The sequence below is a fragment of the Amia ocellicauda genome, chromosome 2, assembly GCF_036373705.1.
Source record: "Amia ocellicauda isolate fAmiCal2 chromosome 2, fAmiCal2.hap1, whole genome shotgun sequence".
NCBI classification, from domain to species: domain Eukaryota; kingdom Metazoa; phylum Chordata; class Actinopteri; order Amiiformes; family Amiidae; genus Amia; species Amia ocellicauda.
Window position 1 is genome coordinate 63,010,650 of NC_089851.1, and position 11,836 is coordinate 63,022,485.

Below are 11,836 nucleotides of genomic sequence, written 5' to 3' on the forward strand. Positions count from 1 at the left end.
CATTCAAACCTTCTCTTGCCTTGCTCTGTCGCATCTCTCTCTCTTCCAATCCGCTCCGAGTATCAAGGGTTTCAAACTTGATTGACAACAGAGCATATCACGTCAGCTCGGAGCTTGTACGGCTCAGACTCATTATAGATTAATAGATGGCTAAATGGATAGATCGCTACAGGTCATATATTAGGAACACATATTTTTGTATTAATGTAAAACATATTAAAAAAAATGTATACTGGTATACAGTTGAGACTGAAGTTTTGGCACCCTTAATTTTTAAAAGCATTATTCACTAATTTAGTTTAATATGCATTTCATTATTTCAAATTGAGCCACAGTGCAGATTCCAGCTGATTGAACTGAGTTAAGGCACATACATGTATGTAGAGTTGCAGATATTGGCAACCCCTGTCTAAAGCCCAAGCCCAGCTGAGCCCAGTCTAACCAGCTACTACCCACTTGGGCCCCAACTTTGTCCTGTCAAATTAGACAATGGCTAATAGACAATACATACCTCCAATAACTGAGTTTGAGACTTGGGCATTTCACTACAATGCAATGTTAAATATGTTTTATTGAAATTGGAAATATATTTTGTGAAATATATTTTGTAAAAATTACAAATACATTTGGTAAAAATATTCATTTAATGCATTTTAGATATAATTTAGGAAAATGTATTTTGAACTAAATATATTTTACATTATATTGCATGATATGTCCACATTTTTATAATATATTGAAATATATTTCCTTTCCGTATGGGTGTATATAGTGTCTCAATGCTGGGAGATCAACACTTTGAACTGGAATAACCTCCACGACGATGGCCACGTCATTTCCCCCTCTAGCTGCTGTGAAAGCAGTTTGCTGATGAATCCCAGCTGGCCGTCTTGTTTTCAGTTCGAAGTGCTGATCTCTCTCCAGCGAGATGGATAGGACATTTATCTCCTGATTAAACCCAGGAGATTGCTAATGTATGTCCCCTTGGCGGTTTTGAGAGACGGTCTCTTGTGGCCAGGTGGCTGGTGTCAGAGACTGTGTCCGTTTGGCAGGCTCTCCAAGGCAGGTGCTAAATCTTTGGGTAAAAGCATCTTTCTATCCCATAGCAATGTGGGCCAGCCGTGTGGATAGTGCTGTATGGAGACTGTTATGATAGTGTGTGGGACTTTTCTTCGAATTCTCCTTGCTTTTTCACTTCTGAAAGTGGCTACGGCATTTCATCCCGATTTCTCAGCTGGCTTCTGGAGAAGCAGGTTGCTGATGAATCCCAGCTGGCCGAATTGGTCTTAGTTTGAAGTGTGTGTTGAACGTGCTCCTGGTGTGCGCTGCCACGTGGTCTAGTTTAGTGACTGCGCGCACTGCCCAGACGCAAAGAGCTCTTGTTTCATTGGAGTGCTTTTCCCTCTTCATTCCAGAATGTGTCTTTAGGAAGTGCCTTGTGCTGTCATTGTACCTGTCTTGCACAGCACCACCACCACCACTGATCTAAAGCACTGACTTGTGTTAATTTTGCAGCAGAACAACCTAAGCAACCCGCCCACCCCCCCTGCCTCCCTGCCGCCTACCCCCCCTCCGGTGGCTCGTCAGAAGATGGTGAACGGTTTCGCCACCGCAGAGGAGCTGGCAGGCAAAGCTGCTGTGATGGGAGGACATGATGGTACAAGTCCTGTACACGCCTTATCGTCTTGTGTTTATCCAAGTGCGAATGGAAAGTGTGTTTGTGTTGGATCTCCCCAAATCTGGGAGACCGATGTGTATAATATTAATATTAATATTATTAAGGTGTGTGATATTGTTGACGTTATGCCTGATATTGCTCATCTCAATTTCATGGTGTGCATTGTTTTGTGTGTTTTTTGCTTTAGTCACAAAGAGCCTAGGACCCAAGCAGTTCCAGATGCCCTTCAGACCCGAGGATGACTTGTTGGCTCGTGCCATTGCCCAGGGTCCTAAAACCGTGGACGTTCCTGCCTCCCTCCCCACGCCACCCCACAATAACCAAGAGGAGCTGCGGTGGGTGCCCAGTTTTTCAAAAATATCAATGCTCTTCTAGCTGCCCTGGCGGACAGTATGTTCTTAAATACCCGTCAACATCTGCAAATGTGGCCGCCCCATGCTCCATGTTTATTTTACAGATCGATTCTCCTCTCTCTCTGCAGGGGACAGGAGCACTGCGAAGACCGAGACTCCCCCGACAGCTTTGTGCCCTCCTCATCCCCTGAGAGCGTGGTGGGGGGGGAGGTCAGCCGCTACCCGGACCTCTCTCTGGTGAAGGAGGAGCCCCCCGACCCAGCCCCCTCGCCGGTCATTCCCATGCTGCCCTGCTCCAGCTGGAAAGGTAACGAACTGTCTGTAGCCTCCTTCACTTCCAAATCTGAGTGTACTCAATGGTGCAACATTTCACAGAGATTAGAAAAGTTAATCAAAACTAGTGAACAGAGGTTTGGTAACGTCTCCCTTTACCTACTATGAGAAAATCGACAGTCCAGCGTTTTCTAACTCCTCAGACACATCTGCTTGACATATCCACCTAAACCAGTTCTGTAGTAGTAGTAGTAAGATCTTCAGTTTGTGGAGGCAGTCACGTCTTTTCTTGTGTGCTGCTGGTGTGATGAGTGTTGGGTGGTCTTGTTGTTTAGGATCGGAAGCCAGGCAGAGCAACATCAAGATGGAGCCTTCCAGCATGTTCTTTGGCTCCCAGTTTGGCCAGTCTCCCAACTGTTCAAAAACCGGTCTCGTGTCCATCGCCATCACTCTGAACCCAGCTGCAGCGGAGGTGACAGTGTGTTGTCCTTTCTAAAGTGATATTTCTGGGCCGGGGGGGTTGCAGCATGTTGATTACTCAGTGTTGAGCTTCAAGTCTGTTATCGTGTTCATCAATAGACTAATATCATTCCTTCCAGAACATCACAGGTGTGGTGGCCGCGGTGGCCGACCTGCTGTGTGTGAAGATCCCCAACAGCTACGAGATCAGCAGCGCTCCGGACCGGGGCTCCGTGGCCCTGCTCAGCAGCCTGAAGATGGGGCATGGGCAGGGCTTCGGGTTCGAGCATCGGGCCCCGCTGCACTTCCATGGCCCCAGTTCCGGCCCACCGGGGGTCATGAGGTTCCTGAGACCGTCTGGACCTCACGGGGTGCACCAGAACCAACCCCCACTTCACTTCCCCCCTACTGGTGAGGACAAATGTGTTCAGTAATGTTGTTTTCTTTACACCCTTTATATATTTTCTGACAGTATTGTTTCTGCTGTGTCTGGGCTTCAGATTTGGTTAATTGGTGTTTTTCAAGGGTTGAGGTTTTCCTCCCCAAAAGATTGTTCTTACAACATTCCTGCTTTGGATTCTCCAGCTGCCTTTGTGTGTGTGTTCTGTTGCTCTCACTCTCTAGTCCTGTCTCTCACTAAATCATCATTTCACTGAACTCCTTCGAACATATGCTAATTAACAATAATTAAGCACAATACGTACTCAACAGCTTGCAAACGACCAACCCAGAAGATACAGCTGGGGCTACTCAGGGCTGGTGTTGTCCAGCCATTGCATAGTTGAAAAGGACGCCTAAGTCCTTCAAACACCTAAAGAGTGACCTCACAGCCATAAAGTGTGTTTTCTATATAGTATTATTTCTTTATTTTTAAAGCACACATTAATTAAACATATTTTTTCCAGCTTTTCAATGAAGAAATATGTTAGGAACTGGATGTTTGTAGTGTTTGGGGATGAGGGGGCTGTGTTAGTGGTGTGCCAAAAATCACAGTTACTGAATTGGCCCTGTGCACCATCACCAGGAGGAACTTGGCCTCTGACTGTTAGATTTGCACGCTGTGAGCCCCCCAGGAGGTCAGTCTGATGAGCACGGCCAGATAACAAGATGTTCAAAATGCTCTGAAGTGCAGAGCTACAGGAAGATTTAGAGATCAAGAAAAACCAATAGGCCTATTTCAAATTAATCGATCTTGTTCAAGGTTTCTTTTAATAAAAAGACATGCCAATATTTTGAGTTTTTTCCTCCTTAAAGAAACTCCTATCCCTGCAAGACCTGTGTGTGTGGTGTTTTCAGGTATAGATGTGAATGTATTGTTTATTTGGAAAATGTACTTCATCTGAGGACAAATGTGACTTTTTTTTTTTTTATTAAATGCAAAGGAAACTGCTAGGTTGCATAGTATGTGAAATTATTTTTAGTTTGTAATCTTCAATGGTAGTTAATGTGCATGTGCATAAAACATACTTTTATAGTTTTGATGTGATCCAAATATCAGGCCGTTTTAGAGAATTCATCAAGAAAAGGAGATATTCACAGTATTCTTTATATGGGGTTTATAAAGAAACCACACCCATCTAAATTGGCACAGGCTGATTCTCTCATCCTAGTACTTTCACAGCCATAATTAACCCTTTTTAAAGATTTATAAATGTCTCCTTAGTGGAAAACCAAAAAAATAACCTCTGTAAGCTTCTGAGAAAAGGCCCTTTGGCGCCAAATATTGATGGGCATCGTTATCGATTTAAGACCAAGATCTGAGGAGTTAATGAAACCGGAGTAATGATTTCGGCTCGAGCTTGTTAGTTTGTAACCTCCCGCTTTCAAGTGGATCATGCCAGATCTCGTCTAATGAACGTATCAACTCGCCCTTCTGGGTATAGAAGTTCCTCTCTTGATGGGCAGAAGATAGCTACTGTTTGCGTCTTCGGTACGGTACTTTAATTGAGCGAACTTCTAACCCCTAAAACCTGTCAGATTTGTGTTTGTTTTTGTTTTTTTGGGATAATCATGTTTTTACAAAATGTAACTTTACCAGTGTATTTTACATTTCTAAAGTATTGAAGTCTATTGCTGCCATCCCGTTCAGAAAAGCCTGCTGTTAAACCATTGAAACTGTGGATTATCTTCAGTCGCTGTCGAGCGGATTCAATGGCAATGATGCACAGCTTTTTCTTTTTCTTTGAGAAGCCTTGACTGTTTTTTTTTTGTTTTGTTTTTTTTCTGATAAAGAAAAACAGACTTCCTTAACACCTTGACTGACAGGTTCAGCTGTTTTTAAAGCTGCCAACATGTTTCCATTTAGCGCTTTGAAACTGTCGGATCCAAAGTGTCTCTTGGAAATGGCTGTGTAGATCTCGCAGTCACAGACAGGAAGTGTTTTTAAGTGTTATTTTTAGCCGTTTATATGATGCAAGTTGACAAGTGTCGCTCTCTACCGTGTTTAATAAGTGTCAATGTGTTTCCAGGCTCGGCGATGATTAAAGGAGAACACCACGTCCTGAAAGGGAACCCTGGACCCAAACCACAGTGGTGCTGTCACTGCAAGGTCGTGGTTCTTGGAAACGGAGTGCGGAAATTCACCAAAGACCTGCCCTGTAATGCACAGGTACTGTGTACAGGCCCGACCAGCGACCGCATTGTTATGGTTATGATTTACCGTTGATTTGATGTGATTAACTCAACCCATTGATCAACATTGCTCAGCTCCAAGCAGGCTGGTTTCTCTGTCCTCAGTTGAAAAGCCATAGTTCATTTTTGTGCAGTTTGCTTCCCTGGAGTCGTAACCTCCTACATCCGTTTGTGATCTCGGCCTGCTGTCGGGGACTGACTTCAAAGGATAGATTTATCAAGTTCTTGCTCCGGGGCACGGAAAAGTATAGCCTGTAATTAATGCAAATCCCTTTTTTTTTTTTTTTTATTCTTCTTCTATCGAGAGTAATGTGCTGTCCCAGAGCAATTAGGGGGTTAACTGGTGTGTGTGTGTGTAGTTGGGGGGAGGCGTGGGATAATGATGGAAATATCAATTTTAAAGGCACAAAACGCAAAGTTCACCAACGGTTAAATCTCTCGAAGTGCAGGTTATTCAAATGTGCAGTACCTTTGATGTGTCTGCGATATGTAAATGCACGAGTTCCTTTTGGCATCAACAGAGGTTGGCGCGCGAGGAGTCGCTGCCGTCTTTTTGATCTGCGATTCCCACTGTGTCACTTGCTCCCTGCGTCTGAATGATAATTTGGGCTGATGGGGAGGCGGAGGAGAGCTGCTCTCGTCGGGGGGAGCCGATGTTTACCCTTAACTCTTGTTTCTCAGGGCCCACAGGAGAGCCTGGGGAGAGCTGGAGGGAGCTTGGTCTTCTGCAGTCACAACTGCTTTGTTCTGTTCTCCGCGGCCATCCAGGCCAAAGCCACAGAGACCAAGGTATGAATAAGCAGTGCTAGTCCCGGACAAGAAAGGAGAGAGATGATAACAGTGCACACATGGGGAAATGGGGTTTGTGATTCTGCACACACATTTGTATGGTTTGTGTCACAGTACTACACAATTCAGTGGATGTGCCACTGCAGAATATTTGAAAGAGTTTGGGGTTTTAAAAAGACTTCTAAGTGAGACGTATAGTTTATTTCATACACATGCCTTTTCTGATCACATTTACTGTACCTTTTATAGCGCCGATGTCTTTGATTTGGGTACTTGTTATAAGCAAGCTGTGATCAGCAAAGAAATGAGCTCATGTAAAATGCCAAGAATACATTTCAAATGTTGCTCTGTAGATGAGTGAAAATAAAAAGGAGGAAAGGATTTAGATCAACAGACCATAAGTGCTTTAAGAGAGGATTTTGCAACCATGACAGAACATGTAGCACAAAACAGAAGAGACTCAAACACATCTGTCTGGTACCTAGGCCTACGTGCAAAACCCAGAGGGCTGCACTAGTCTGGTCTGCATTAACTATTCTTTTCGGACTTCGGTTCTACTTAATTAAATAGCTGTATTAACAGAACCCACAGCCCCATAAATTAATTTTCCTGGCCTGGAGCTTAGTGCCAGATCACGTTCACTTGGAAAATGGCCTTGCATGGTTAAACGGAAGCTCCCGGGCAAGATGGCAGCGTGGTTTCATGCAAATCCTGCGAGGCGGCAGAGAAGGCCGAACTTCTGCTCCCAACATCAACCGGCGCGCAGGTGTGCTTTGAATGGCAGACTGAGGACAAAGCTTTTTCTTTTAATGGGGAAACAAAACCATGCTAGGGGACCACTATGCTCCCTCTCTTGCAGTTACAAAATAACAGCCTTGCTATGAGAGACTGCTAAAACTGCAGAGTTGTTCAGTGTGACTTATTTTCTCAAACACCTCATGCTGTTGATCTAATCTGCACACCTGTTGTTCTCGCTTCAGGAGGCTGTGACTCAGGCCCCCTCCGACTCCCCAGTCAAAGAAGTGGCTTCCAAAACACACCACCAGTACAGCAACAACACCTCCCTGCTGGACGTGCACTGCCTGCCACAGCTGCAGCCCAAGTCCCCTTCCCCGACGCCCCCCATCGCCTTCCCCACAGCCTCCTCGGAGGTGGCCAGGTCGGAGACCAAGGCGGAGGCACTAAAGGTGACGGTGAAGCTGAAGCCCAGGCCCCGCGCTGTGCACAGCGTCTCGGAGGAGGTGCGCCACGCAGGCAAGAGGTGGAGGGGCATGCGCTGGAGGAAGTGGAGCGTGCAGGTGGTGCTTCCCAAGGGGACCTTCAAGTTGCCCTGCGAGGAGGAGATCGACGAGCTGCTGCAGAAGCTGGGCGCGTCGCTGCGGCCCGAGCCTCTGCCCAAGGACCAGCGCAAGTGCTGCTTCTGCCACGAGGAGGGCGACGGCATGACGGACGGCCCGGCCCGGCTTCTCAACCTGGACCTGGACCTGTGGGTGCATCTGAACTGCGCGCTTTGGTCCACCGAGGTGTACGAGACCCAGGCCGGCGCGCTCATCAACGTGGAGCTGGCGCTGCGGCGTGGCCTGGCCATGAAGTGCGCCTACTGCCAAAAGACCGGTGCCACCAGCGGCTGCCACCGCCTGCGCTGCACCAACGTCTACCACTTCACCTGTGCCCTCCGCGCTCAGTGCACCTTCTTCAAGGACAAGACCATGCTGTGCCACATGCACCGGCCCCGCGGCGCGGCCGGCCAGGAGCAGGAGCTGCGCTACTTCGCCGTGTTCCGCCGCGTCTACGTGCAGCGCGACGAGGTCCGCCAGATCGCCAGCATTGTGCAGCGTGGCGAGCGCGACCACACCTTCCGCGTAGGCAGCCTCATCTTCCACGCTATCGGCCAGCTGCTGCCCCACCAGATGCAGGTCTTCCACTCCCCCGCCGCCATCTTCCCCGTGGGCTTCGAGGCCAGCCGCCTGTACTGGAGTATGCGCCACAGCAACCGCCGCTGCCGCTACCTGTGCTCCATCGACGAGCGGGACAGCCGGCCGGAGTTCAGCATCCGTGTGGTGGAGCAGGGCTACGAGGACCTAGTGCTCACCGACGGCACTCCAAAAGGTATGCCACCAGAGCTCTCCTCGGTACACTGTCCCTGCCGCAACTTGTATATTGGTCTGTGTGTGTGCTGGGTACTAGTTTCCAGATCAGTTATGTACATTTATTAATTTCTAAAACATTAACTTCAATTTCCTGTCATTTGCGGGGTCTCACAGGGGTGTGGGATAAAGTTCTGGAGCCCGTAGCTGAACGTCGCAATGAATCCGGCACATTGAAACTCTTCCCGATGTACCTCAAAGGAGAGGACCTCTTCGGACTCACAGTCTCGGCTGTAACTAGGATAGCGGAATCGGTAAGGGCCGGTTACTCCGACTCCCATCACACACACACAACATGCTTGAATCCATTTTTGGACCAGATTGAAAATTGCTGGAAAATGTGTAAATGCTTTCGAACACTTTCTTTTTCCTGCACTTGAAGTATGTTTGTAATTTAAGTTAATGTATACGAGTTCACAGCTTTAAACTCAGCAGTTAATGTCAAAATCATTTATTCTGATAGTGAAGGTAAAGTGGCACACCTTCCACCCCCCCCCAGCTTCCTCTGGTGATATTCCTTTTACATTAAAATTCTCTGCAGGTCAAGATTTTATTTTATTTTTTTAATTCTGACATTTGTTTAATAGACCATGAAGCAGCCAACATTTACGAACAGAAATGTCACTCACAAGAAAGTGAACCGTAATGACTGGCACTGCCGATGTTAACTACAATTTGTAAATGCCAGGGAAAAGCCATTTCTACACAATGCGTTTCCAGCTCAAGTTCACTAATCTTTTTTTCTTCTTTTATAGCTCTTAATTTATAGCTTCTTTTTCAATTATAGGTTGATATTGAGGCCCATTTGTATCTTTTATGCTTCAGGCGCGCTGCAGTCCCTTCCATTATCAAAGGTCTGACTGTAGTCCACCAATCCTTGCCCACTCTGCTGTAATTGAGTGCCTCTCAAAACAGAGGCCAGAGGAACTTAACAGCCAGGGTTGTGCTTGTGCTGAGCATTTGATTTTCAGAGCTATAGGCTTAAAAATATTGTATTTAGATTTAGATTCTTCTCCAGTTCAACTACTCTATACATACAGTGAGATACAATGCATTTCCTGTGTTGTAACTCCGTGTAAACCTCTTGTAGTAGATCTGCTTGCACTGCTGTTTTTAAAACTCTATAGCAGATACAACCACACACCTCTTCGGTCCACTTATCTCTGTCTGTAGTGATAGCAGTCATGTTGTTTACTGTGGGCGAGTCCAGCTGCCTGTGACAAAACAAGTTGCATTTAACCGTTTTTTGTTTTCTTTTCTTTCTCTTCTCTCCCCCTCCAGCTCCCGGGGGTTGAGGCCTGTGACAAGTATACTTTCCGCTACGGCCGCAACCCTCTGATGGAGCTGCCTCTGGCCATCAACCCCACGGGCAGCGCGCGCTCCGAGCCCAAGATCAGCTCCCATGTCAAGAGGTTTGTGTTAAGGTATTTTGTTCGATTTTAAACTTAAAAATATTACAATTCTGATTTTGCGTTGTTAGTCTTCATTGTGGCATGTGTGTGTGAATGCGTGTTGCTTTCTTCTTGTGGAGTGGCTTCTTGTCTCTGTCTGTGTGTGATATCCTGTGTTCAGAGGGTCTGGGTCCCGTGCTGTCTCCCTCCGAGTCTTTACTCTGCATCGCTCCGGCTTGCATCCGTCTCCAGCTTGTTTTGAAGGCCCTTGTCTTGCGTGCGTGTTTAATTCCAGTCGTGATGAAAAAGCTTCAGTGTGTCTTGTTTTTGTTTTTTGGTCCCCCGTTCCCTTCCAGACCGCACACCCTGAATGGCACCAGCACCTCCAAGTCCTTCCAGAGCACCGTGACTGGGGAGCACAGCGCGCCCTACAGCAAGCAATTCGTCCACTCCAAGTCCTCTCAGTACCGCAAGATGAAGACCGAGTGGAAGAGCAACGTGTACCTGGCACGCTCTCGCATCCAGGTCAGACACAGATGCACAGACTTACCTAAACGTATGACCCCACCTATGTGGCGTTTAGTTTGAATAACTCTTTTAGGTGATCAGTGAAGTCTATTGTAGAGTCACCAGTCTTTTCATGGCATGAATCTGTTCTCCGTAGCTGTGCAGAAACGCAGTTCACCATCTCTAGACATACGCGCCGTAATGTGCGTCTGCTCTCACTGAATCGAATGCAACTTTACGGATGTGAAGTCTGAAAGAAACGCAAGGAATTATCGAGAGATGAAGCCATCTCGAGATGCACAGACTCCTGTTACTGTGTTGGGTTGTCACTGAAATCCGGCCTCTTCCCAGAATTGCTTGGGTCCCGGTTTTAGATTTCAGAGGCTCATAACGGTTTAATTCTGTACCTGTCTGTAAGCCTGTACCTGAACTCCCGTCAAAATGGATTCTATTATTCTTAATGATGACCGTGATCTATCTCGTGCTGACTTTCTTGGCAGGGCCTCGGGTTGTACGCTGCCAGGGACATTGAAAAGTACACCATGGTCATCGAGTACATCGGGACGGTCATACGCAACGAAGTGGCCAACAGGAAGGAAAAGCTGTACGAATCCCAGGTATGACGGAACTCGAACTCCCTGAATTGCCCTCTTGTTAAAAGGCCATAGAGGGTGAAATCAGCCTTTGGCCGACATTTAGTACATGCTTTCAAAAAGCAGGGTGTGAACAGTTTCAACCGTGGCTGTTAAAATCCCAAAACAAAACTGCTGTCTGCTGTCCGGTTACCCTATCACTAGATGCTAGAGAGGCACTGCCGACGCTAGGCGTACATTGAGATGATCTTCTTTTGTTTTCCCAAGAGAGTTTGATAAGGAAGCAGTACGGAAAAACAAGCTGCCAGGCCTTATCAGAGACGGCCGATGGGTAGTCGCTTTATTGTCCGCATCTCAAGTGTGAAATACAGGCGACGGATGTGCCGATCATTCCTGCTGTCATTTAGACACGATAAAGAAGTGGGTTCCCCTCATTGTTTGATTGTGTGTCTGCATCTTCATTGTGACTCATTTGTTCCTGTGTGTTTGGGGGGGTTTCTTCACAGAACCGTGGTGTGTACATGTTCCGGATGGACAGCGAACACGTGATTGACGCCACGCTGACGGGAGGTCCGGCAAGGTAGGTGATCCGACACAGCCCACTTTCAGCCCGGCTTCAGTCCCCGTTTAATAATGATCCGGGGTCAGCCGTAACTGAGCTACAGGGTGCTTTCTCCAGTATCAGTCGCCAAATCGAGCTCTGATCTGAATTCTTCTCGGGGCTGTTTTAAGCGCCGATTAGCCGAGATTTAAATCTGTTTAGAGCTCAGCGGCAACGAAGCTCTATTTCACAGTATTCTATTCCTGTCTGGTTCCCATTGCCACCAATTCTGCAGATCTGTACATCGGCTTGGATTCGAAAGCCTGCCCTAAGTCGATCTTTGAATGACCTCTGCATGACCTTTTTTTCTCTGTAGGTATATCAACCATTCCTGTGCCCCGAACTGCATCGCTGAAGTGGTGACCTTTGAACGAGGACACAAAATCATCATCAGCTCGAACAGGAGGATTCAAA

General features: G+C 46.9%; 1 protein-coding gene across 6 annotated transcripts in view; it reads left to right on the forward strand.

Annotated features, from left to right (window-relative positions):
* kmt2ca (lysine (K)-specific methyltransferase 2Ca) overlaps positions 1-11,836 on the forward strand; it is a 143,380-nt gene that overhangs the window by 127,714 nt on the left and 3,830 nt on the right. For 5 of the 6 annotated variants that reach the window (XM_066688276.1, XM_066688316.1, XM_066688298.1 and 2 more), the window contains 14 exons: positions 1,516-1,657; positions 1,866-2,013; positions 2,160-2,338; positions 2,640-2,776; positions 2,904-3,174; positions 5,232-5,371; positions 6,076-6,183; positions 7,164-8,292; positions 8,448-8,584; positions 9,612-9,754; positions 10,078-10,246; positions 10,729-10,845; positions 11,328-11,401; positions 11,739-11,836. The exon at positions 11,739-11,836 is cut by the window's right edge and continues 11 nt beyond it. In XM_066688276.1, the coding sequence (XP_066544373.1) occupies positions 1,516-1,657; positions 1,866-2,013; positions 2,160-2,338; positions 2,640-2,776; positions 2,904-3,174; positions 5,232-5,371; positions 6,076-6,183; positions 7,164-8,292; positions 8,448-8,584; positions 9,612-9,754; positions 10,078-10,246; positions 10,729-10,845; positions 11,328-11,401; positions 11,739-11,836 (2,992 nt within the window). The remainder of the gene's footprint in view (positions 1-1,515; positions 1,658-1,865; positions 2,014-2,159; positions 2,339-2,639; positions 2,777-2,903; positions 3,175-5,231; positions 5,372-6,075; positions 6,184-7,163; positions 8,293-8,447; positions 8,585-9,611; positions 9,755-10,077; positions 10,247-10,728; positions 10,846-11,327; positions 11,402-11,738) is intronic. The other variant, XM_066688287.1, reaches the window with a different exon arrangement.